General features: G+C 57.3%; 2 protein-coding genes and 1 long non-coding RNA gene across 4 annotated transcripts; 1 reads left to right on the top strand and 2 right to left on the bottom strand.

Moving 5' to 3' along the window:
• Positions 1-3,797: 3,797 nt before the first annotated feature.
• INAFM1 (InaF motif containing 1) lies at positions 3,798-6,604 on the bottom strand. Its single transcript, XM_071209355.1, has 3 exons — positions 6,079-6,604; positions 5,947-5,996; positions 3,798-5,394 (listed from the first exon to the last, which is right to left on the bottom strand). The coding sequence occupies exon 3, from the start codon at positions 4,575-4,577 to the stop codon at positions 4,107-4,109; it is 471 nt and encodes a 156-aa protein (XP_071065456.1). The 5' UTR covers positions 4,578-5,394; positions 5,947-5,996; positions 6,079-6,604; the 3' UTR covers positions 3,798-4,106.
• A 645-nt stretch (positions 6,605-7,249) lies between these two features.
• Positions 7,250-18,366, bottom strand: CCDC9 (coiled-coil domain containing 9). Of its 2 annotated transcripts, XM_058280485.2 has the most exons (13): positions 18,248-18,366; positions 16,683-16,750; positions 16,445-16,549; positions 15,390-15,477; positions 14,792-14,890; positions 14,368-14,616; positions 12,149-12,232; positions 11,891-12,064; positions 10,916-11,097; positions 8,614-8,660; positions 8,374-8,509; positions 7,927-8,017; positions 7,250-7,847 (listed from the first exon to the last, which is right to left on the bottom strand). In XM_058280485.2, exons 3-13 carry the CDS (start codon positions 16,468-16,470, stop codon positions 7,446-7,448), a joined length of 1,578 nt encoding a protein of 525 aa, XP_058136468.2. In that variant the 5' UTR covers positions 16,471-16,549; positions 16,683-16,750; positions 18,248-18,366; the 3' UTR covers positions 7,250-7,445. The 2 variants fall into 2 exon arrangements, with proteins under 2 accessions (XP_058136468.2, XP_071065455.1); XM_071209354.1 differs by lacking the exon at positions 15,390-15,477 and having other exon boundaries at positions 14,789-14,890.
• On the top strand, positions 18,326-21,500 carry LOC111760231 (uncharacterized). The gene is made up of 2 exons (XR_002793988.2): positions 18,326-18,771; positions 20,057-21,500. It is a non-coding gene; the product is annotated as an uncharacterized lncRNA (long non-coding RNA).
• Positions 21,501-25,839: the final 4,339 nt, after the last annotated feature.

Here is a 25,839-nt window from a genome sequence, read left to right as displayed (position 1 = left end):
GCCTACAAGTTTAGGGAGCCCTATGCTGGCATGGTGAGCTGACGCAACAAAGAGACACAACAAGCAGGGAGTGGAGGTGCCTCAAGCCACTAGGCACCTCCCTTCCACATGGGAGATCCAGGTTCAGTTCCCTGAGTCTTCTATGAGCACAAACAACAGGGGTGGGGGGATAAATAAAATAAATCTTAAAAAAAAAAAAAAAAAAAAAGACCTGTGCCAAGTCCTTTGCACAGGGCGAGCCTGCAAAAGGAGGTGCTCCCCCAGGCCATTTGGGGCCCTGCCCTGTGCTGGGCAGTGCTTGGGGACACAGTGGTAACCTCCAGAGCCCCAGCCCTGTCCTCATGGGTTCCACAGTCCACTGATGGATTCAGAGCCACTGTCTAGGGTTGGGTCGTCTTGCTGCGTCAGCTCACCGCCCCAGCGCGCTGTCTTGTTCATCTTCTTTAGGAGGCACTAGGAACTGAAAATGGGACCTCCGTGTGGCAGGCGGGTGCCCAATTGCTTGAGCCACATCCACTTCCCTCGAACAGGTCTTGCTTTGAAACTTCACAACCCCTCTGTGCTGTTCAGACTATTTCCGCCTTTTATGGATATGGAGACTGGCAGAGATGGGAGGTTCCAGGAGAGTTTGGGAACCCTTTTGAGATCCTGAAACCCAGGATGGGCAGCAATCAATCTGAGGTACCCCCAAACCGTTACAAGTGGTAACCTCAGAGATATGGGGTGGGCAGGGAAGTGTCCCTTTTTAATGAAATTAGAATTGTTTGCGAGGGAGTGAGGGTGGTAGACACGGGGGAGAGAACGTGGCGAGTGGGGAAGAGGAAAACGCACTGACCTTCACACTGATGCCCCCCCAGTCTCCAGCCTCATCGAGAGGCGCCACCACCCACCCCCGGGCTCAGGCTCACCTTGGCATCAGCCTTGACCCTCTCTCTTCCTCTCACCCCACAGCCAATCTGGTTGGTTTTTCCTTCAAAATATATACAGATTTTGTGTGGCGGTTCTTCAATAAGTTAAACAAAGCATTACCACATGAACCAGCAATTCCACTCCTAGGAGAACTGAAAACAAGGCCTCACACAGATATTCACAAGTGCCAAAGGACGGAAACGACCCAAGTGTCCACCAACTGATGGATGGAGAAACAAGAGGTGGTGCATCTGTAAAATGGAATATTCTTCAGCCACAGAAAGGAACGAAGCTCTGATTCATGCTACCACATGGATGGACCTTGAAAACACTGATGCTGAATAAAAGCCAGACTCAAAAGGTTACGTGTTGTAGGATTCCATTTCCACAACAGGCAAATCCAGAGACGAACAGGAGTGGATGCCAGGGGCGGGGGTGGGGGAATAGGGCGCGACTGCTTGAGGGGTTTCCTTTTAGGGTGATAAAAATGTTCTGAAACTAGATAGTAGTGATGGTTGCACACACGGTGAGCATGCGTAATACCACTGCGATGTATACTTTAAAATGGTCATTTTTTTATTATGTGTATTTTACCACAATTACAAAATAGATGAAAGATAGGTAAGAAGGTAGGTAGATGGATATATAGATTGATTGGTCAACTTTGACCACTTCTCCCTCCTCCCTTGCCACATCCTAGTCCAGTCACCAGCATCCCGCTTCTGGGTCATGACAGACGCTCCTCGCTGGGCTCGAGGCCTCTACCCTGGCCTTCCCAGTCCACTCTCAAGGTGGCAGCCAGAGGATTCTGATAACACCTAAGTCAGCTCATGTCACTCCTCTGCTCCGAAGCCTCCCATGGCTCCCACCTCACCTATGGTCAGAGTCAAAGTCCTCCCTGTGGTCCATGTTTGGTCCCCTTATCTCACCGCACTTGCTCCCACTCTCCCCCTCAATCCTTCTGCTCCAGCCACACGGGCCTCTTCCAGCCTCAGGGCCTTTGCACTTGCCATTCCTGCTGCCACCAGGTATCTGGAGGGCCTCAGCCCACCCCAGCCCCTGCCACCTCTTTCCAGCTCTATCCAAATGTCATGTCCACTCTATAAAAACAGTAACCAGCTCTTCCCCCACTGCTATCAACTTTTCCCTGCCCGCTTTTTCTCCTTTGTGCTCATTACACCTGGCATAGCATACGTTTAGTTTATTAACCATGTCTTATCCGTATTCCCACTATGTCCACTCTGTGGAGGGCAGGAATTTTTGCCTGTTCTGTTTGCTGCTGTGTCCCCAGTGGTTAAAATAGGCCTGGTACACAAGACTTGCTCAATGAATATTTGTGAAATGAAAGTTTGAGAGAGAGAAACCAAAAGAGAGACCAAGAAAAACAGGAGAGAAGGGAAGAGAGACCAAAAAAGGGGAGGAAATGAGTCAGAGGTGGGGAAGGGGATGGAGACTAGGAGAGCTGGAAAGGTCCGCGGCAGGGGAAACGGTGCGGGGGCCAGGCAGGCAGGTTGGGGCTGCTGGGGGAGAGAAACGGGAAGGAGAAATGGAGGGAGAGCAACAGCGACAAGACAGAGATACAGAGTGAGGGACAGAGACCCGGACTCCGGGTGGGGACAGAGGCACATGCAGATGACAGAGCCTGAGAGAGCACAGGACTGGGGGAAGGGAGAGAGCCGAGAGGGAGCGGGGAGGGAGACAGGGAGAGGAACGGAGACATCTGGGAAATGGGGCTGGGAGAAGAGAGCTGGAAACTAGAAAGAGGGGGGCAGTGAGGAGAGCGATGGAGAGGCCCCTCCAACCCACGCTTTTGGTGTTCAGGGCCCTGGGCTGACGTGCTAACCTCTTGGGATCCGAGCTGCAGCTTTCAAAGCCCTGAGTGGGTGGAAGTGGATGGAGAGATAGAACATGTGACACTGTTACAAGGGCTTGAGATCATAGATTTATTTATTCCTCAGAGAAATCTGTAAGTATTTTTATCATCTTCATTTTACAGGTCCAGTGAGATTGTATAATCTGCCCCATGTCACACATATAGTGCATGGAAGAGCTGGGACTTGAACCTGGACTATCTGTCCCCAAAGTCACTGCCAGGAAGCAGAGTGGCTGACATTCCCAACCCAGACCATATCCAGAAATGTCCTATTCTGAGGGAGGAAGCTCAGCCTCACTCTCCTGGGAAAGGCTACAGTCCAAGGAGGGAGGCTAGACAGAAACGTTCTTGCATGTTGACTGCCAGGTAGACCCAGTGCAGGGCTGGAGTGGGAAACAGCCTCAGCGGCCTTCAGCAGGAGCCAGGCCCGACCTTCTCGGCCTTGGCTGACTGAAGACCAGGGGACTTGTGTGCATCTTCAAAGGCAACACGGCGCTTCAAAAACCCGGCGATTTCCAGGACAGCACACAACCCCGTCCGTCTCCGCTCCTTTCCACCCTCGTCTCCTACCCCAGGAAGGCGGGCATCTTTCCTTCCCAGCAGCATCCTGAGGCCTGAGACCTATGGGTGACTTATAAGACAATTCCCAGAAATCACTCCAACCCTATTTTGTCTCCAAGCTAGGAACTGTGCTGGACTGGGAGGGCGAACCCTCAGCTTCTCGGCAGAAAGGCTCTTGCCCTTACCCCATGCACGCAGAACACTGGGAGGTCCTTCACACTGTCTGACCTTCAACTGCCCTGGTGCAGATAGCATCTTTTCCCCACCCCAACTCAAAAAAGTACGTGAGGGCGACGGAAGGTTAGTGCCCTTCCCCCACCCACTCGCCAGAGAAGAAAAGCCCAAAGAGCCCACCCAGAGCAGGAGAGACAAAGATCAGGTCGCAGAAAGGACTTCCCCTTATTAACTCGGGGGGAGAGGGGGGTACCTCGGAAGACAGCACGACACAGTAGGAAGCAGTCGGGGACGGAGTTTATTGTAGATGGACAGGTGGACACGAAGATTCAGAGGAAAAGGAGCCGGCTATGGGTTCTGTGCTCAGAATCCTACAGGCGGAGAGTCGGGGAGCTCGGGTCCGGATGAAGCCTGCCAGATGGCGGAGGCGCTGCGAGGGGCGAAGCCCGGAGCCCGCCCCCCGCCCCCTTCTTCATGGCCGACCCGGGAGGCGCGGAGCCGTGTCGGTGTTGGGGAGCCGGGCCCACCGGGCTGGCGCGTCCGCGGCGGGGCGCCCGGGCTCTGCCAGGCCGGCGCCCGCGGGGAGGGGTTACCCGGGTCCCCGCACCGCCGCGGCCTCCGGCGGGTGTCTGCGTGTCGGGCGGCGTCCAGGGTCGCTGGAGCGGCGGCGGCGGCTCCGCGGCAGCTCGAGCTGGGGTCGCGGCCCGCCGGGGGCCCCCAGGAGGCAGGTGGCGGCGGCGGCGGCGGGGGGACGGGCGGCACACGGGGGCGCGGCGCTGGGCGGCGGCGCGGCGCGGGCGGCGGGGGGCCGCGCGGGCACCCAGATGAGGCCGTAGTAGACGGCGAGCAGCACAGCGGCCAACGACACGCAGAGGAAGTACGCGCAGACCGGCGCCAGGCGCAGCCAGCGGCCGCGCGGGCCCTCGCTCAGCCCGGCGCCCGCGGGGCTCTCGCCGCTGCCGCCCACGCAGCCCGCGCCCCGCATCCCCGCAGCCCACTCGGCCCGCTGGCCGGCCACGAGGCCCCGCCCCTCAAGTGCCCTCTGGCTCTGCCCCGCCATGCCACGCCCCCTCTGTGCCCGCCCCCAGCCTCCGGCCAACCTCGGCCTAGCTAAGGTTGGCCCATGGTCATGGCCCCGCCCATGGCCCCGCCCCAGCGACCAGCCCCTTTGCCTCCAGTGCAGGCCTGGGCCCAGCTCCCGCACGCACGCACCCCGCACCCCGCAGGCCCCGCCCCCGCCCCGTGCCCTACTCCCGCCTCCTAAGTGCGAGCCCCGCCCAGGGCCCGCTCCCCCCGGCCACCCCACCCCTGGCTCACCCTCCCCGCTCTTTCCCCCCCCCTTCCTGCCTCCAGCTCCCAACTCCCCTACGCCTGGAATCGGGCTCTATTCCAGTACTCGACCCCAGTCCAGCTCCGGCCTCAACTTCTCACCTGCGTTTCGCCCTTCCCTCCTCCTCATCCCGCCCTGCGCCAGGGTCCCCAGCACGCCCCCGCACTCTGAACCCCTACCTAAACCCACTCCCGCCGGCGGGGCCCCAGCTCTGCGTCCTAACCTCGCCCCCAGCCTAGCCCCACCTCCCAGGGCCCGGGCCCCGCCTTCGCCTCCCCGCCTCCTGCCGCCCCCTCTGGAGTCCACTGGTCGGTCTAACCTCAGCCCCGGGGCTCCAGTGCCGCCCCACACACCCCAATCACGCCCTTCCCCGCCACCCTCCATCTCTCCCTCTCCCTTGAGCCAAGCGGTCGAGGAGGTTCCGGGAGGAGGAAGCAGAGCCTGGAGGTCGGAGGTCGAGATAAAGCCCCTCCTGCTGCCCTCCGCCAAACCGAGGCGGGGGTGCTTCCAGGCGCCCCCAACAGCATCTTCAGGAATTCGAGGAGGCCTGCGGGAGGAGGGGGAGGAGACGAGTCAGGGGAGTGGAGGAGACAGACCCCTTCCTCCCTCCTCCCGCCTCCGGGCAGCCCGCAAGCACAGCACCCCCGCCTGCCCCGCCAGAAACCGCTCCACGGGTGGCGAAACACTGCATTCAATGAGACGGGCCGGTGGGCGGAGCTGAGTCCCTCGGCAGAGCCCCGGGCTAACTGCCCAGCCCCAGCTCTAAGCCCCTGGAGGGGGGAAATGCGGCCCGAGGACCCGCGCTTGGCATCTCCCCAGCTCGGCCCGCATGGGGTGGCTCGGGCGCCTGGGACCACCCTGGTGCCACGGTGTCCTCACCACCTTTAGACACTAGCCCTGGCCCCAGCCCCCGCCGCTGTGCCTGGCCCCTCCCCGCCTTACATTTAACCCTCTCCTGGCTGGAGTTGTGGCAGAAGCAGAGCACAGAGGAGCTAGGCTGCGGGAGGTGAGAGCAGAGCGCCGAGGCTGTGGTCCCTGGCCGCGGTCAGCGGGCGGCCCCCGGGGCCGGGCCGGCGGCCACCGCCTTGCAGAAACGCACCCTCTGGAAGCTGGTGATCTCCGCCGTCTCCTGGCCATCAGGGCCCACCTCTGGGGAGAGAAAGGGCGGTCAGCAGAGGGGCCACACTCTCCCAAACCCCCCCCCCAGTATACACCCCCCACCCCACCCTACCCCATCGAGTCCCGCAAGCTCAGCAGTCTATGGGCCTCAGGGCTGCTGAGTCCTCGCAGTGGACCTGAAGCAGTCCACTCCCCGACATGCAGTTTCCAACCTCCGCAGCAGCACTGATCAACGCGCCCTGGGCCCCACCCCAGCTCCCTAGACTCAGCGCTGACCTCAGCTCAGAGGGTGCCTGGGCCCCACCCCACCACCCTAAACTGCCCTGATCTCAGCTCACAGCTGGCACCAGACGCAAGCCAAAGAGCCCTGCAAGGACCTGCGGCCCTGGCCCACCACCCAGACCAGGCCCGCTCAGCTCTGCCCCCAAGTTACCTGCACTCCTGGGGGGAGGAGGTGGTCCCTGCCTCCCAACCTGCCTCCCGTGGGGTGGGGGTGAAGAGAAGGGCCTCAGCCACTTACACCCACTCCACTGGCCCCGAATTTGAGCTCGATCCCCAAATCCTAATCCATCCACATTTCCTATTCCTTCTCAGGATCACCACTAATCCTACTACAAGCAACCCCTCGCTCTGCACCCCCACCCCCATTCTAATTTCTGACCCACCTTCCCATGCTGGTTCGAATTGCTCCCCCGCCCTTCCCCCCTCCCCAGGGCCCAGGCTCCGGCTTTGAGATTGCTTTCCCAGATCCCCCCTCTGCCTCACACCACCAGTGCCAAGGCTCCACCTCCTCACCCATTCCCTTGGCCCCCAAAGGCTAGTCTTTCCCTTGGCCCCACCCCCTTGACCTTGAATCCACCTCTATCTGAATCCTCCCCTCAGGCTGGCCCTCAACGCCCTCAACTGGTCTCCCAGAACTGGCCTCCCACTCCGAGCCCCAGTCCAGCAGCCTAGCAGTGCCCCCACATTTACCACTGCCCCTCCCCCTAGCCCCTTCTCCCCTTGGCCTTGGGGCAGGGGGATGCCACCACTGCCACCACCTGCCACCACCTAACCAAGTCTAGTCCCCCACCTGGAGCAGCCTCAGGCCCCTCCTCCTCTTCCACTGTCCGGGATCCGGGGAGGCTGGGCCCACTCTCCAGAGAGGCAGAGGCCACCCGGTCACCTCCTGGGGAAGGCGGAGGCCGAGTCAAGGCCCCTCCCTTCCAAAGGCCCCTCCTCCCAGAAAGAAAAGGCCCTGGGGAAGCCAGAGGGGATTCAAGGACACACTTGGGGGAATGTCATTTGAGGATGTGAATTCTTTATTGGGGAGGGGGCTGGGAGTGGCCCCAGGCAGGATCTGGGGGTGCTGGGGATGGACGGTACACAGAGGGAGCAAGGGATGCCCGCCCTGGCTGCCAGGGCTGTGGGGCACGTGGGGTCCTGGGGCCCAGCCCCCCAGGGCCCCCTGCCCCCACCCTTCGAGCACACACACAGGCTTCATGCATTCTCAAAAGGCCAGGCCTCACCCGGAGAGAGGGCGCCAGCCGGGTGGGCGGTCCGGGGCGAATTCAGCTCCATCTCTTCACCCCAGTCGGACACGGGCTGGTGGCCCCCAGGTGGCGAGAAGGGGCTGGAAGGCGTGGCAGGGGCTGGGGGCTCCTGGGGCCCGGAAGGCGCTCTGTCAGCCTGCACGCTGGCGGGGTTCCCCGTGGGGTCAGCCCCTGGGGGCTGCTGGCCCTGCGCGGGCTCTTCCTCCTCGCCCTCCTCCTCTTCCTCCGCAGTCTCCTGCTCCTCGTCCTCGCTCATGTCCTCCCACTCCTCGTCTTCCCCCTCATCCTCCCCCTCATCCTCCCCCTCGTCCTCGGGAGGCCGGTGGGCAGGAGCAGGGGCCTCGGGTGGCTGCAGGGACACAAGGCAGGTCAGGGGAAGGGGTTGCACCCCTGGCACCCCCACACCCGAGGTGCCAGGCCGGCCTCACCTGTGTGTGCGTCTCCTTGGGGGGAGAGGGCTGGGAGGGCTCGGGTGCTGGGGACACTGCCTCCTTTGTCTCCCAGCGGTCATCGTGGTCGCTGGAAGAGAAGGGCGTGAGACCCAGCAGATGGGACCAAGGGGCCCACCGCCTCCCCTACTCCACGAGATTCACTCGAGGGGAGGGCGGGCCCAGGCTTCAGGAGGAAGACCCCGCAGGGCCTGGCCTGCTGGGCCAGGGGGCAGGAGGGCACAGGGTGTGCAGCCTCAGGTGGCAGGAGGGGAGACAGCGAAGACGGGACAGATGGGCGTCAAGTGGAGACCCAGACCCAGAACCCCAAACCAAGCACCCAGGCTACAGACGAGAGACGAGAGACAAGAGGGCCAGAGCAGACAGATAGACGCGCAGAGAGGAGCGACGAGCCGGGTGGGAATGTGGCAGGGCCTGGACCCCCACCTGTAGGTTCGGGGGGCCGCCTTGGCCTTCGGCTGGCTGCTCTTTCTTGTCCTGCGGCTGCTGACCTCAGCTTTGTGCTGGGACAGGAACTCCCCAAAAGTGGGGGGCTTAGGGGGCCGGGCCCAGGCCTGGTCATCTACAAGAGAACCCAGGAGGAGTCAGCGGGGAGGGGAAATAAGCCTCCCCTCCACCCCACAGCCCAGCCGGCTGCCTCACCCAGACAAGAGGACCCCCACTCACCATAGCGGTGGGATGGTTCAAGGGCAGGGGTTCGGTCATCCTTGAACCTGGGGAGAGAGAGAAAGAGGATGAGCAGGCAGCCGAGGGAATGGAGGGGAGAGAGATGAGGGAGAGCATCAGAATCAAGCACAGGAGAGTCATCAACCAGAGGGGCCCCTGACTAGAAGGGGGATGGGACGGGAATCAATGGTGGAGAAGAAGCACAAGTAAGACAACACAGCGACAAATACAAAAAGAAAGATTCGGAATTGACCCCCCCAAAAAAAAAGCTTGAGGTGGTCACCAAGGACCCTTGCAGAGTACATGAGCTGGCTCCCAGCCTCCTGTCTGACCTCACTGCCTATGGCTCTCCTTTACCTCTCCAGTGCCCTGAGTGCTCCTGCAGCACCTGGCTCCTGCCTCAGGACCTTTGCACCTGCTGCTCCTGCTGCCTGGAGCACCTTCCCCCCTGGGTATGATAGTGGCTTGCTCCCCCACCTCCCCCTTGCTTTAGAGGCCTTTCCTTACCATCCCCCAAATCCAAAACAACCCCATCCCTCTCTATCTGCTTCATTGTTCTTCAGTCCGGCATCGTATCTAGTCACTACCCATCTTTCCCTCTGGACTATAAGTTCCATGAGGGCAGAAACCTTTTGTTCACTGCTGTATCTCCATCACCTAGAACTGTCCATGGCACATAGGAGAGGCTCCATCAACAGTGGCTGATAAAATCAATACACACTTGCACTCCTCAGGCTTGCTGAAGACTGCTTTCAGGAAAATGAAAGAAAAACCATTACTTGCTCATTCTTAATCCTGATAACGTCTCCCCAGAAGCACAGCTGTCTACACCTTAGAAAGGCCAGCTTCGGTATCTATGCAAGTTATTTCTCACACTTGCACAAGCTTAGTTCACAATCCAAAAAGGTGCACCTGACCAGAGGCAACAGACAAAACCCTTTCTGCAGCCAGAGCCAAAAGAGAGGTTAGAGGTGCATGCAGCACTCCAACATGTCGAAGGATGGGGTGGAATGAAACCGAAAGGTGCTGATTCAGGAGGCTGCCATTCACTGGCTCTTTTGTTGTCAGCGGCACGCAAATCTGTGTCTCTTTGAGTGATCTTGTTGTGTCAGCTCTCCGTGTGGGAGGCGCCATTCCTGGGCAGGCTGCACTTTCTTTCGCGCTGGGCGGCTCTCCTTATGGGGCACACTCCTTGCGCGTGGGGCTCCCCTATGCGGGGGACACCCCTGCGTGGCATGGCACTCCTTGCGCCCATCAGCACTGCACGTGGGCCAGCTCCACACGGGTCAAGGAGGCCCGGGGTTTGAACCGCGGACCTCCCATGTGGTAGACGGACGCCCTAACCACTGGCCAAGTCCGCCACCTCACTGGCTCTTTTGGAGCCTTCTCTAATCTACGCTGAAAAAGGTGGTCCTCCTGGCAGTGAGCCAACAACGCCTTTGCCTGCGTTTGACAGACAGGATGTTTTCTGGGGACGGAGTAACACTTGGGAATAAAGCCACAGGGATAAGATGATGATGGACGCAGAGGTGTCCCTCGCGTAGGGGAGCCCCACGCGCAAGGAGTGCGCCCCATAAGGAGAGCCACCCAGTGCGAGAGAAAGTGCAGCCTGCCCAGGAATGGCGCCGCCCACACAGAGAGCTGACATAACAAGATGACTCAAAGAAACACAGATTCCCGTGCCGCTGACTACAACGGAAGCGGACAAAGAAGACGCAGCAAAAAGACACAGAGAACAGACAACCAGGGTGGGGGGGGAATGAATAAATAAATAAATAAATCTTTAAAAAAAAAAAAAAGAAGATGATGGCAAGGCATGGAGGGAAGCTCAAGGATTCAGGTTGTGTGGGGCAAGGTGGAAGGACAGGTAGAAGGTCTAATTACTCTGAGTCATTATAGCCACGCCCTTGCTGCTGTGCAGTCCCATCCCCTAGAGTGGGTGGTTGGTCTCCCCACCCCAGCCAGGTGGGTATCAGCAAAGAGAATGATGCTGTACGCCCACTTGCCCTCCTGCACCTCTGCCAAGGCCTTGACACATGGAGCAGAACTGAGTTCAACCTGCGGCAGCAAGCCAAGTGAAGCTAGAGCCACAGCTTCAAGTCCAGCCTAGATCAGCCAAGCCTGTCTGACCCACGAACACGGAACGGAAATGCTTTTATGCCACTGAGTTCTGGTGGCTGTTACATAGTTATGACGATAGTATCACTAGCTGATACAAAGGGTAAGAAACCAGAGAGAGTTAAAGGAGTTAGAAGTCAAGGTCAAGGAGCCACATGGGGGGGGTAGGCAGGAGGAGACTCACATCCCATCAGTCTTCTCAGCATCCCACTCACGCCGCCACTGGCCAGTGGGCTTTCGGTGTCTCTGCAGCCGCTCTTGGTCGATCTTCTCCCTCTCCTGCTTCCAGCGCAGGTACTCCGAGCGCTCCCGGCCCGTCATGGACAGCGTCATGTCACCTGCACCACCCAGGCCTGCCCGGCGGCCCTGGCCCAGCCCCAACCAACAGCAGTTAGGGCGCTGGGCCTCAACCCCACCCACCCCGCCCCACATCCTGGAAGCTCCGACAGGTGGAGTCACTTGCTCAAGATCACACAGACAAGAGGTGACAGGGCAGAGTAAAACTAGGTAAAACTAGGTCTGCACAGATCGCTCCTCCTCAGAAACACCATCCCCAGTGTCCCCTTCTTTGGTAGCACCCTCTCTATTCCCTCACCCAGCTTATCTCCCTTCACAACATGTGCCATTACCTGACATCACCTTACATAGTCACTTATTTAGCAATTTACTGTCAGTCTCCTTTTGCCAGAATAAACTCCTGTAGGCCTTTGCCTTGCATTCCACTCTGATCCCCAGCACCCAAAACGGTGGCCCGCACCTAGCAGATGCTCAGGGAACATTCCAAAAGTCAGCAACAGGAGGAAACCTCCAGAATGTGCCATAAGGTCAGAATCACAGAATCACAGAACAAGATCCCACAGAGAAGACTGATTTGGGGTGACGCGTGCGAGGAAGTGCCTCTCCCTCCTCTCCCTGGCCATTCCCCCACTCCCTGCACGGCTCCTGGCACCTGCTGGGTGCCCCAGAAATATCTCCATCAGCAGCCCCCGTGGGAAAGAGAGCGCATGTCAAATCCGTGAAAACCACACCATGATGCCAGCGCGAAGACGAGAAAGGCGCCACATCACAGGCCAGCCCGTCTCATCCACTGCTGTGCCTGGCACACAGCCGGCACTCAGCCACCACAGGAAGCTGAGACGGAATACGCTGCCGCACCCACCTGCCGCTCGTGCTCCAGGCCGCAGCGTACCCGCTCAAAGTCAGGGCCCCCCCAGTTGCGCCCGTGCCGGCGGCTGCCCTCCCGGCGGTCCCGCTCGGGCTCCTCCAGGGGCCCGCTGCGTCGCCGAGGGTCGTCCAGGAAGTTCCGCACCGGGTTTGGCTCCAGCACCCCCTCCTGCAGGCACAGAGGGCGGGGGGTTGGCAGCTCATAAGGCACAGGCAGCCCTGCCCGGCCTCGAGGGGCGCCTGCAACACTGACCCTCTGGTTCCGCTCATACTCTGCGATCTTCTCCATCTCCTCGTTCATCTTTTCAATGTTCTGCCTGCGCCGCTCCTCCCACTCCTGGGCGAGGAGACAAAAACCAAGACACCCCAAGTAAGACCCACTCAGCCCCATGGCCTGCTGTCATCTCAGCAAGAGTCAGCGGAGCCTGCTCCCTTTCGAGGGCCTGTGCGCCCGGCGGGGCCACAGCTGGTGCCAGGGAGCGTGGCCCTCAGGGTGTCCCCAGGCAACAGCTCCCCGGTAAGGGGAACCCCCAGCCAAGACTGCCTGCTGAACACCGACCTTCCTCCAGGGGGTCCAGAATTGGGGGGCGTGCCAGGAAGAGTGTGCGCCCCCACCAGAAACCCTGGGCACTGAGCGGCTAACGAGCGCACCCATGGATACCACTTGGCACTCCCTGTCCCAACTCCACGTTGGGAGGAATCAGGCGTGCGCCGTGCAGCTCCTCGGGGAGGACTCCTGGAGCTCGTGCCGGGTTTTGTCCGGCCTCTGCCCCCCACGCCTTCTGCCTCTGCTGCCTGGGTCTTGTATCTCTTGGCTGTGATAAACCTTAGCCGTAACTGTGACCCAGCTGCTGGGTCCTGAGAGTCTTCCTGCGAGTCACCAAGCCTGGGGGTGATCTTGAGGACCCTAAGGCCCATGGGTGCTGCGGGAGGGACAGAGGTGTTAACACCGGCAGTGATGATCCTGCAGACGGCTTGCTAACTCCCTGCCACCGCGCCCGCCTCCCGCCGTGGCAACAGAGCTGTTAACAAGCACGCATCCAATTGGCTGGAGAGAACACCGGCAGTTACCAGCCTCCCTTGCAGCTAGGCCTGGCCAGCTGTGAGTTCTCACCAACAGAATGGGAGAGGTGAGAAAAGGAAACCACCCTTGGGCTGGAATTCCTCTTTCCTCTTCCCCCAAACCGGACCTCACCTGCGTCAGTGCCCCAGCTTTGGCCAGGCAGACAACATCCAGGCCCTCGGGGATGACTGAGCAACAAGCAAGCGGGAACCTGCCCCTGAGTGATGTCACAGAGCAGGTCCTCCCTACCTGGGCTACCTCACCACCGGGCTCGGCATTTGAGACGGGAATAAACTTCCCTCTTGTTGAGGCCATGGTATATTGGGTGTCTTTGTTACAACAGCTTAGCAGATGTGAGGAATAAACCTCCACAAGCCACGCCTGCTGAGCACCTACTCTGTGCCAGCCCCCTGTGGAGGGCTGCAGTGCCTGACGTCACAAAATGCTTACAATAAGTTATCATTCTATCTAAGAGCGAGAACTCAAGAGCTCACAAAGAAGAAGGGCACTCCCAAAGATACTCAACTAGTAGAACCAGGGTGCCCCCAAGTCTATCACAGGCTGGAAATCACTAGGCTACTGGCCTCCTGCCTGCTCAAGGGGGCAGGGGTGGAGTTACAGTAAGAACATCCATCATTACTCCCCACAAACCTCTTTGCTATTAGTGAGCAACAGTAAGAGCACTCACGTATGCCAGAAAGAGCCTGTTCGCAGGAAAATGCACCAGAGCGCCAGAAAATGAGGAGACAGAGAGGGTGGTAGTGCAGACAAGCACACACCAGAGAGAGACAGGGAGAGAGCCCTGAGCACTGAGGAGGAGGAGAGGAGACTGAGGAGGAGGAAGAGCCAGAGAATGGGGCCAAACTTGGCCCAGTGGTTAGGGCGTCCGCCTACCACATGGGAGGTCCACGGTTCAAACCCCGGGCCTCCTTGACCCGTGTGGAGCTGGCCCATGCGCAGTGCTGATGCGTACAAGAAGTGCCCTGCCACGCAGGGGTTCCCCCGCGTAGGGGAGCCCCACGCGCAAGGAGTGCGCCCCGTAAGGAGGGCCGCCCAGCGCGAAAGGAAGTGCAGCCTGCCCAAGAATGGTGCCGCCCACACAGAGAGCTGACACAGCAAGATGACGCAACAAAAGAAACACAGATTCCTGTGCTGCTGACAACAGAAGCGGACAAAGAAGACGCAGCAAATAGACACAGAGAACAGACAACCGGGGTGGGGGGGAGAAGGGGAGAGAAATAAATAAATAAATCTTTAAAAAAAAAAAAAAGAATGGGGCCGAGAAAAAGTAAGAGGAACACAAGAAGATGGACAAATGGGAAGATGGTCAATTTGGGGATGTGAATAAAAATAAAAGAACACAACGGAGACCCTCAGCCAGAGGCTGCAAACCCCTGCCCTGCTCCTACCTTGGATTTGCGGTCGGCAGTCGAAGCATCTCCAGCTCCAGAGAGATGGGGGCCCCCCCTGCCCCGGCCCCTCCGGCCCCGGGCCGCCGCTCCTCCTTGAGGCTGCTCCCCAGGGCTGGCCTCCCAATTGCGGGGCGCACGGCCCGTGCCTGCCTGGCCTCCCCGCTGTGGGGGTGTCCGGCCCCGCTTGCTGGGCCCTGAGGGCCGAGGGGCTCCAGGAGTCCTCCGGGAGGGACCCGGGCCCTTCTCCTGGAAGAGGGGGTGGGGAAAAGTACAGTCCCTGTGGCAGGGAGATGAGGACAGGCAGCCCCGGGGAGGGCAGCCGCCTGGACAAGGACACCCACAGGTCTGGGACAGCGGGGGACTCCCAGGCCTCTCCCCTCCCGTCCTCAGAGCCCCCCCACTCCAGGGTTGGGTTTACCACCTCCACCACCAAGTTCTCCTTCTCCACCGAGCGGCCCTTGCGGGGGGCTGTCACCGCCACCCCCTCGAGTTCAGCCTTTTTGCGGTCTTCCTCGATCTCCTAGGCAAAAAGCGGGGGCAGGAGGGCGATGGAACAGGTCACGGTTCTGTGGCTGGACGGGCTCCCACAACTCCCCAACACCTCCCAGAGCCGGCCTCAGCCCAGGCCTCTCTCCTGAGCCCTCGACGAGAAGGCTGCAGCTGGCCGTGTCAGTGTCTTCCCCCACCCTCTGCTCAGAACCGTCCTGGGGGACCCCTCCCCAAAGGAGGGTCAGTCCACAAGCCCTAGGGGTTCTGGCCCCTGACTCCCAGCCTCTCGCTGTTCCTAGAAGCCGGCTCGGCCCTGCCTGGGGCCTTTGCCCTGGCTGTCCCCTCTGCCGACACCCCTGCTCCCTCACCCCTCAGCTCCCGCAGGTCTCTGCTCAAATGCCCCCTTCTCGGTGAGGCCTTCCTGGACCACCCTACAGACACGAGCCTCCCTGCCATCCTCTCTCCCCTCCGCCGGCCTGTTTTCCCTCACTGCACATCGTCACTACCAGCACCATGTGCATTTTGCTTACTGTCTGCCTCCTGCACCGCAGCAGAATCTCCCCGAGACAGGGATGGCTGCTTTGTTCACTACAACATCCCCAGACCCTAGAACAGTGCCTAGCACACAAGAGAAATTCAAAACATTTTTTTAAAATAATGAATGAATGCATGAAGATGAATAAATGAAACTCACTCCTCCTCCTGGACCCCATCTCAGGGACTGCCCTGCCAGTCACCCCATCACCTATGGCAGAGACCCCTGCACTCTGCTCTCTGAATATCTCTTTAGTCCATCCCCTACTCCCCATCCCCTCATGCCCGCCCTGGGCTAGATACTTTCCCTCCCCCTGGGGTCCAGGCCCCAGCTTCCTCCTTGGTCTCTGGTCTCCACTATCACCTCCTCCCAGCCACCTCCCAGACAGCAGCCAGAGAGGTCTCCCTAAAAGGCTGTTCTGACCTGGCCCCCACCCCTGCTCAAAGCCCTCCATGGCTCCCCAGTGCCCTCTGGAGAAAACCCAGGCTCTCAGCCTGGTGGCATGCAAGCGCTGCATGATCTGGGCCTCTGACCCCTGTAACCCCGCCGTGAGCACCCTGCCTGCTAGGTGACCCCGAAGCAACTTTAAGCCACAGCTGACTTCCCAGTTTCTGCACACACTGTTCCCTCTGCCTGGAACACGGTCTCCTCTCCTTTTCAACTGGCTAACATCTACTGACCCTTCAGGCCTCAGAGCCCCCTCCTCCAGGAAGTCCTCCCTAATGTCCCCCTGGCTGGGTCCCACAGGCCCTGGGTTCCCCCGCCCCAGCCCTGCCCACTCTGGTCGTCACTGACCAAGGATGAGTCTGTCTCCCCCACTGGACTGTGGGCCCCTACCACCCAGCAGAGTGAAACCTTGCTGAGTATCGGTGCATGAGCGGATGATGCAATGGGGGAAGGAATGTCAGGCTAAGGCACTTGGCTTTCCTCTTGGGAGTAATGGGGAGCCATGAGGTTTTAAGCAGGGAGGATATGGTCAAAATGAAAGTCTGGGGAAACTCACTGCGGGGAGGAGAGGGGATGGGGTCTCCCAGGGCGGGGCTAGGGCACCTGGTAGCGCCGGATGAGGGCCTCATTCTTCCGCCGAAGGGCCTCGATCCTCTTGTTCAACTCGGCATCCTTCTCCTCTTTCGATTTCAGATCCAGTGTGGCTGCCTGGAGAACGGAGGTGAGGGAGACGGAAAACCTTTACCCACCCCAGTGCTATTCAAGCCAGGGTCTCAGAGTCTGGCCCCTGGGTCCCCTCCTCCCAAACGTCCCTCCCGAAGGACCCCCCTTTCCATCTCACCATTCCGCTGGCTGGAGGGGGACCCAGCCCACCTCCCCTGCAGAATTTCAAGGCAACACTGGGGGTTCCTGAGGGCAGAGGGAAGAGGAAAGACTAAGGTTAATGCCCCTCAATCTGCTCCTTCCTCTCCTATACTGGGGGCTTCTCATACATGCACAAAAACACCTGCACCCCAGAAGAATTCTAACCCTGGCTCTCACACACTCTTCTTGAATTATTAGCCCTGCCCCTTCCCTGGAAAGATTTAGGCTCCAGCCCTTGGGAACGTTTTGCTCCCACCACGTCCCATGTAAACATACTGACTATCCACTCTGAAAGTATATGGCCCCACTGCACTGCTTAAGATAAGGTGTTTGCCCACACCCCTTTCTCAGGAAAACTTGTGGTTCTCTTCTCCCAAACGGCGGGAGAAATGCCTAGCCCCACCATCCTCTCTATCCATTCTGGACCAGCTCCCACCCCTTGGAACATTCTAGCTCTACCCCTCTCCCAAGGAAGCTTCAGAAATGTTTCCTACTCCCCACACACAGAAAAAGCTCGAACTCTATTCCTATTTGCTGCCCCACTCCTCGGAGAACATTCGAAGCCCACCTCCCTTCAGGAATGTCCTAGCCCCTTTCCCCTCAGTGTTCTGCGAAAGGTTCCGCCACCAGATCCCTCACCCCGCAAAGATCCTCAAACAGGCTCGGTGCCCACTGGTGAGGCTTCCTGGACCGGGCCCAGCTCTTCCAATGAGCACCTGATGCACCCCAGCGCGGCAATGCTTGCTGGGCCCGCCTTCGGCTTTCCAGGGAAGCTCCAGCCTCAACTCGGTCGGGACCACCAAGGCTTGGCCCGGGACGTCTCGGTCCCAGGGAATACCCTGGCCCCGCCCCCTCACCGCCCAAGCACCACTTGGCCCCGCCCCCGCCCTGCGTCATTACTCTGGCCCACCTTCCGGCTTTCACCACCAACTTCTAGCCCCGCCTCTGGTTCCCCTGGCAACATCCTGAACGCGCCCCGCCTTCTCGCGTCCTCTGGCCCCGCCCCTGACTCGCCCACGCCCCGACTCCCACCCCCACCTAGCTGCGTCACCATCTGGCTCCGCCCCCGGCTTCCCCCGCCAAAACGCGTTAGCCGCGCCCCGCCTCAGGCAAAACTTTGACCCCACCCCCAGTACTGTCAAGCCCCGCCCCCTGGCTGCCGGCCACGTTGTAGCCCCGCCCTCACATTGACGTCAGTCCTTGGCTCCGCCCCTGGCATCCCGGCCAACATTCAGGACCTCCTTCCAGCTCAAGGCAAAAGTTTCTGACCCCGCCCCCAGCCCAGGAACAAGTTTCCGGCCCCGCCCACAGGTGCCCTCCCCCGCCATGGTCCGGCCCGCCCCAGCGAACCCATCGACGTCCCGCCCCGCCAGCGCCCCTCGAGCCTCCCATGTGGGCGTCCTGTCCCCGCCCCCCGCAGAGTACTCTGGCCCCGCCCCCGCGGGCCGCTTGCTCTGCCGCCCGCGCCTGCTCCCGCTCCCCCCACGTGAGGCTCCAGGCCCCGCCCTCCCCGGGCGCGCTCCCGGCCCCCTCCCCGGTCACCTGTCCCGAAGACCCCGCGGCGGCCGCGACTCCGCTCCTTCGGCCTCCGCGCCCGCACCTCCCGGGCCGCGCGCGTCACTTCCCGCCCGCACCACGTGAGTCGGAGCAATAGAGAGGGTCACTTCCGGTCCCGCCGCCCCGCTTCCGGGAGCCTTAAAGGCGCCGCGCCCTAACGGGTGGAACTTCTCTTCGGTGGTCCTTCGGCCGTTGGTTCGGTTTCCGTCTGCCTGAATTGTTTCCTCCCAGGGAAAGGAAATACCTTCCTCACTTTCTACCTCCACCTCATTTGCTAAAGCCCTTTCTGCTTGCGCCCCCTCGTTCCTGGTGCCATGAAGAAGGTGCCAGGCACTGGACGGTGACTCCTGGAAGCCTGGTCTGGTTGGATCCTCCTCCCTGCCAATGAAACTCGTGCCTTCTCTAAGTCAGCATCAAGTGCCAGGCTCTGCGAGGGTCACGACGATGAACATGTCAGATCCCTCCCCTGCCCTGGAGAGGGAGCCACAACAGTAACTGGGAGATCCCTGGTAAGCGGTGCCAGAGGAGGGGCCGGAGGGTGAGAAGGCGAGACCGAGGAACGACCCGCTCAGAGGCCCTGTGGTGGAGGGAGCTGTGCGCATACCAGTAACAGCGGGAAGCTCAGACGCGACAGCTAGATTTGGGCACCAAGTCTAGGACAGGAGATGCGTTAATGAAAACTTAATAAACCTGTTATTACAAGCGATGAGAAATGCTATGAAAGACCCTTGGGAAAGGGTGGTGAGGGTTAATTTGGGGGCAGACCAGAGTCCCTGAGATCTCAGATAATTTTATTTTATAAATTACGACATGGAAAGAGGAAGTCCCTGGTAATCCTTTGCCCCTCATGTGGCTGCTGTCAACATTTAGCCTTTCAGAGGCCTTCTCTACACATAGAACTTAATTAACCTGTAAGTCCCAAACGCCTGCCCTTTTCAAGCCCTCACCTCTTTCAGGTCTTTATTAAAATATCACCTCATTGGGACCTTATCTGAAATCACCTTTTAAAAATTGGAAAACCTCCCATTGCTTTTCCACTTCCCAACTTTATATCTCCATCGTACGTTTCATCCTCTAAACTCCCAAATCTTTGACTTATTTCTCTTGTTCACTGTCTCCCCACTGGAACAATAGCACCATGAGAGCAGACTATTGTACATTTTATACTTTGATGTATTCCCAAAGCCATTTGTTGAACGAATGAGTGAATCTTTATTACTACTATTCCCTTCCCCTTATATAAGACACTCTCTCTGTATATATGTATATATGTATAAACACACACATTGTACGTGGATATCATGTCAGTGAAGAATAGAGTATGTCTTACATAGAGAGAGAGGACTGAATTCTGTAACTTTGACTTAAGAATGTATGATTGGCAACCTTTTAAATGGCTGTGTAATCTTCCATTCGATAGATATGCCATATTTGCCCAGTCCTGATCTCAAGGACATTTGAGTTGTGCCCGGTTTGGGAGGACTGGCAACAATGCTGCATTGAACTTCATCCCTTAATGCCCATAATGTCCTGGTTAAGAGTGTGAACTCTGAAGCCAGCCATGTGTCCTTGGGCAATCCTCAAAACTGCTCTGACCTTTGCTTTCTTCATCAGTAAAATAGGGATGATAACACCTCCATCTTAGGTTTATTGTGCAGATTAAATGAATTGATACACGTAAAATGTTTGGCACAAGCACATTGTACATTCTCAATAAATAGAGACCATTATTATGCCTGAAGAAGACAAACTGCTGGATCAAAGGTTAATTTTTGCATTTTTATTTTACTGCAGAGGTAGACCCAGGTTGTGTGGGGGCCTGAAGCTTACCCAAAATTGAGAGGCCCCTTTAAGAAAAAGAATGAGTAAGCATAAGTACACTGCAAGATCACCTCCCAGTGTGTTAGACTGGGCTGAGGAGCTGAGCTCTGAGGTATTCACTTCCCGGTAAGACACCTCTGATGGCAACACAACTCAGCAGAGACGGCATGCCAGTTGCCATTCCCCCAGGCAGAACGTAAGTGTGTGCCTCCTGCAGCCTTGCCCACAGCACATTTCAGCACTTCTTTAATTTGGCCTTCGTGATGGCCAAGGGGTGGCATCTCAATGTGGTTCCAGTTGCCTTTTCCTTCCCCTAATGAAAAGTGAAGCAGCACTTTTTCTTATGTTTCCTGGGGTTCAGAAAACATGATTGAATGGGATGGCTATTATTAAAGTAGTGCGTGTTGGCAAGGACGCGAAGCAATAGGCACCCTTGGGTGTCGCTGATGGGAATGTACAATGGTGTAGCCTCTGTGGAAAACAGTTTAGTGGGTCCTCAAAAAGTTGAACATAGAGTTCCCATATGACCCGGCCATCCACTCCTAGGTAGATACCCGAGAGAGCTGAAAGCAGGGGCTCGAACAGATACTTGTACACCAGTGTTCACAGCACCATTACTCATGATAGCCCAGCATTGGGGGCGACACGAGCACAGATGACTGGATGAACAAAATGTCCAGACAGTGGACTCTTCCCCAGCCCTTGAGAGGAGTGGCGTTCCGGTGGCTACTGCAACATAGGGGGACACCAGCTGGTCCCAACCCCATGTTCCCTGACCCCTTTTAGGGCGGGCTGTGTTTCCAAACACCCCCATCACTGTCCTGAAATGAAACACCTAGATAATATATCCTGCCTACCTACATCATGCCAAAAAGGGGACAAACACAGTAGCCAAAAGGTGGAGAAAACCCAGGCGTCCGTCAGCAGATGGATGGATAAACGAGACGCGGTATATCCGGCAATGGAACGCTCTCCGTGGTAGAAGCGAATGACGCGCCCCTGCACCTGCTGCGTGGAGGAGCCCTGAGGCTGAGGCCATCGTGCTGAGGGAACTAAGCCAGGCCCAAAAGGCCCAGCACCGTGTGACTCCACGTACGTGAACTATCCAGAATAAGCAAAGCCCCAGAAACAGAAAGTAGATTAGAGGTTCCAGAGACCAGGAGAAGGGGGCAATGGGGAGTTAGCTGTTTAATGGGGGCAGAGTGTCTGTCTGGGGCGATGAAAACCTGTTGGTGATGGATGGTGGTGACGATAGCACAGCACTGTGAATGTAGTGAATGCCAGGGAATTGTACACTTAAAAAGAGTTGAAACGGTAAATGGTGTGTTACGCATATGTATATATGCATATATGTCCATATGTATGTACGTGTACATACTGTATACACTCCACAATAAAATTGTTTTACTTATTTATATTTCCCCCCCCCCCCCAGGTGGTTTTCTTTGTCTGCTCGCCCTCTCCAGGAGGCAACGGGAACCGAGCCCAGGACCTCCCACGTGGGAGGGGAACGCCAGCATCCTGAGCCACACGCACTTCCCCACAATAAATTTTTTAATGTGTTAGTACACCTACCCTAGAAAACATAAAGAAGTAGCCACGTGCTTTCACCTACTTCCAATGAATGTGTTTGGGTGTAAGAAAATCCAGGCAGTCGATGGATTGTCAACACTCTTGTTATTTTCAACATTTTGACAAGGGGCCAAGTGTGTTTGGATATGTGTGTGCAGGCAGCTGGGGCGAGACCATCAAGGCGACTGAAACCAGAGGTGGGGTGGCAGCGGTGACATAATGATCAGAAATGCTATATAACCCTAGGTTGATTTCTGAGCAAAATTCGGTACAATTTTCTGAATAGCTACATCCCTGGAAAATTTAGGCTCTATTAAAACCATGCAAAAAATCCTGTGCATGTGTACCTCCAACAGCAATATCAAGTGCTGGCGAGCACACGGAGCAGCCGGAACTCTCCTCCACTGCTGGAGGGAAAGTAAAATGCTGTATGGAAAACTGGCAGTTTCTACTACAGCTGAGCAACACATACCCTGTGAGCCAGCAGTTCTGCTCTGAGGTATGTGTGCAGCAGAGATGTGTGTGTGCTCACCAAGACATGCATGTAAATGGTCACAGCTGCTGTAACAGAAGAGCCCCAAGCTGGAAATGACCTAAATGCCCAACAGCAGTAGAAGATAATTACACTGTGGTGTCTCCGTACAGTCGAATAGTATACAGCAATGAAAATGGACAGTTTGTGCCTGTGCACAAATCTCACCAGCATGCTGAGTGACAGAGGCAGGCAGACACAATAGAGCACAAGGGGCGTGATTCCATTTATAAGACATTCTAGAACAGGCAAAACTCATCTCTGCTGTTGAGAATCAAGGAGATGAATAGCCGGGGGTTAGTGACTGGAAGGGGGATGAGGGGGCGAGGGGAGAGGGGGCTTGTAACTTACATGGCGCTTTACAACTCAGATGTGTGGGCTTCCCAAAAGTATGTGAAGTTTCAACAGTGTTTTAAAGGATTTTTAAAATACCACACACACAAGGAGTGCGCCCAGTAAGGAGAGCCGCCCAGTGCGGAAGAAAGTGCAGCCTGCCCAGGAATGGCGCCGCCCACACGGAGAGCTGACACAACATGATGCAACAGAAAGAAACACAGATTCCAGTGCTTCTGATAAGGATAGAAGTGGTCACAGAAGAACAGACAGCAAATGGACACAGAGAGCAAACAACTGGGGGGGTGGGAATAAATCTTTAAAAAAATAAAAATAAAGTACATCTTAAAAGTTCAAAACAGAGTCGCTAGAAGTACTTTGTGTGTCTACCTGAAATGGAGTTAATTAAGCTTTAGCCCCTAATAGTTATCAGGCTTTTTCACCTAAGGAACAGTCTGGCAGGAAATTGGATAGCCAGGCCAGCGGCAGGTGTTTCCCACCCGCCACCAGAGGGACAAGCTGATGCCAGACATACATTCATTCAACAAACAACTCTTGATCAAAAACAGTACTTTGTGCCAGGCCGTCATCTAGTTTTCCGGTCTGTAAAATGGGGGTTAGAAAGCACAACTGTGCTCAAGGCAAGTCTCTGCCACCAGGAAGATCACTTTTTCCCCCCCCGAGGAAACAGGCCAGTAACAGTTAAACAAATGAAGACTTACTGTGAGCACTGAGGAACAAAGAGAGCAGGGTCAGGGGACAGCGATGGTGCGGGAGGCCTCTCTGAGGAGGTGACATTTCAGCAGAGACCAGAGTAAACGGCGGGGACAAGCCAGGTGAGCATGTAGGAGTGGGAGAGTGTCCCAGGTGAGGAAACTCGAGATGCCAAGGCTCTGAGGACCCCAGCTTGACCAGGGGGCACTTGTGAAGTGGACAGAAGCGGTACCTTGGGTGGGAGACTGAGGTGGGCCCAGCTAGACCAGTAGGTGGGAGGCAAAGGGGGCAAAAGTCTCTGACAGAAGCAGTGCTGGGGGCAGGGAGGGGTGGACACAGAGGTGAGCTTCTGTACTGTGGGGCAGGCATGGAGGCAATCCACAGGTCCTGCCTGGAGGAGGTGGTAGGTACAAGACTCTCAGCTTACAGAGCTCCCTGGGGTGAATGAATGAATGGTTTTATTATTTTATCATGGTCATTTTAAGGTCTTGTTTATGGCTGTATCCCAGCCTTTAAAGAATGTTTTACTAGGGCTCTTTTCTATTAATATGCATTATCTCATCAACTCATCCCAATAGCCCCATGCTGACCATACACTTTTAATCTCCATTTTACAATGCCCAGGGGTATTAAGTGAGCTGCCCAACATCATACTTCGAGCCAGGGTTTGAACCCAGAGAGGTCTCTCTGACCCCCAGGGCCAATTAGACTGCCTCTATCATAAATTATTATAGGCAGCGGACTTGGCCCAGTGGTTAGGGCGTCCGTCTATCACATGGGAGGTCAACGGTTCAAACCCCGGGCCTCCTTGACCCGTGTGGAGCTGGCCCACGTGCAGTGCTGATGCGCGCAAGGAGTGCTCTGCCACGCAGGGGTGTCCCCGCATAGGGAAGCCCCACGTGCAAGGAGTGCACCCATAAGGAGAGCCGCCCAGCATGAAAAGAAAGTGCAGCCTGCCCAGGGGTGGCGCCTCCCACACAGATAGCTGACACAGCAAGATGATGCAACAAAAGGAAACAGATTCCCAGGCCGCTGACAACAACAGAAGCAGACAAAGAAGAAGACACAGTAAATGGACACAGAGAACAGACAACCGGGGTGGGGGCGGGGAGGAAGGGGAGAGAAATAAAAATAAATAAATCTAAAAAAAATAAATTATTGTAGTTATTAATAGTCCTATGCCCAGGCAAGATACTTAACCTTTCTGTGCCTTAGTTTCCTCATCTGTAAGATGGGGCTGATGAAGCATGTTGAATAAAGCAGGTAGAAGAAAGAGCTGCAAACAGTGTGAACACTCCGTGTGCCTGCTGTTTTGCCATTAGCCCTCTGTCTTAGTTTACTAGGGCGGCCGTAACAAAGTGCCACAGGCTGGGTGGTTTAAAACAACAGAAATGGACAGCCCTACACTTCTGGAGGTCAGACAGCCAAACTCAAGGTGTGGGCAGGGCCAGGAAGCCTGTGGGGTCCTGGTGGAGACGTGCAGGCAAGCGGCAGGTGCTGCGGCTGGGGCCGAGCTCCGTCTCCGGCCCATGGCCGCCTCCGCTCCCCTCTGCCTGTGTCCAAATTACCTTTTCTGATCATGTTAGAGTGAGGCCTCCTAGAATCCGGTTTGGACTCATCTTAACTAATTACATCCTCAAAGATCCTGCTTCCAAATAGGAACCCATTCCCGGGACTGGGGGTCAGGGCTTGGACATTTCTTTTTGGGGGACGCCATGGGAGCCATAGCACCCTCTAATTCACAGGTAGATGCTGAACAAGTCAGGTTGACTCTGCTTTCCCCCAGAACCCGACTCGCCCAAGCCCAAACCTCCACCTCCTGCCTCCTGGGACAGCCGAAAGGACTGAAAGAGATCCAGCATGTACAGCCAGCACATAGTAGGGTCACAGAAAAGGAGAGCTGTACCTTCTATCCTCGCAGCAGCCGGGGCCAAAACTTGCAGCCTCTTCAACTCTTTTTCCCTCCCATCCATACCCAATGCCTCCTCTAAGCCCATGGCCTCCACCTTCCAAATAAATCCCCCCGGAACCCCCGTGCAGTCGCCACCACCTCCAGCCTGGGCTAATGCCATTGGCCGCCACGCCGCGCTCTCTGCCCCTGCCCTCACAGCCCCACTGCCTGCTCCCCACCCGGCCACCAGAGGCCGCCAGAGAGCGCCTGTTAGAAATAAGACAGCTCCTGAACCCTCCATGGCTCCCGCCTCACTCCAAAGGAATAAAAGCTAAAGCTTTCCTCACAGCCCTCAAGGCCCCACGTGACCTCTCCCTCTCTCTGCCCTCCCCTCCCACCCCCTCCCCTCGCTCACGCCGCCCCTCCAGCCTCACCGGAGCTCTTGGCCCTTCTGGACAGGTCTGCTGCAGCCTCACAGCTTTTGCACCTGCTCTTGCCTCTGCTGGGAGCACCCTTTGCTCCCTCGTCTCCTGTGGGTCTTGACTCGAATGTCACTGTCTCGGGGAGACCTTCCCCAGCCGCCCTCGACACCTCGATCCCCCCTTCCCTGCTTCCTGTTTCTTCTTGGAGACATTCTTTGTATGGCTACTTCTAGATGGTCTTCCCTGTCTCCTGCCACCCAAGCACCAACCCTGCGAGGACAGGGGTGTTTGT

The sequence above is a fragment of the Dasypus novemcinctus genome, chromosome 18, assembly GCF_030445035.2.
Source record: "Dasypus novemcinctus isolate mDasNov1 chromosome 18, mDasNov1.1.hap2, whole genome shotgun sequence".
NCBI classification, from domain to species: domain Eukaryota; kingdom Metazoa; phylum Chordata; class Mammalia; order Cingulata; family Dasypodidae; genus Dasypus; species Dasypus novemcinctus.
The sequence above is the reverse complement of the archived record's forward strand: the minus strand, read 5'-3'. Positions and strand labels throughout refer to the sequence as shown.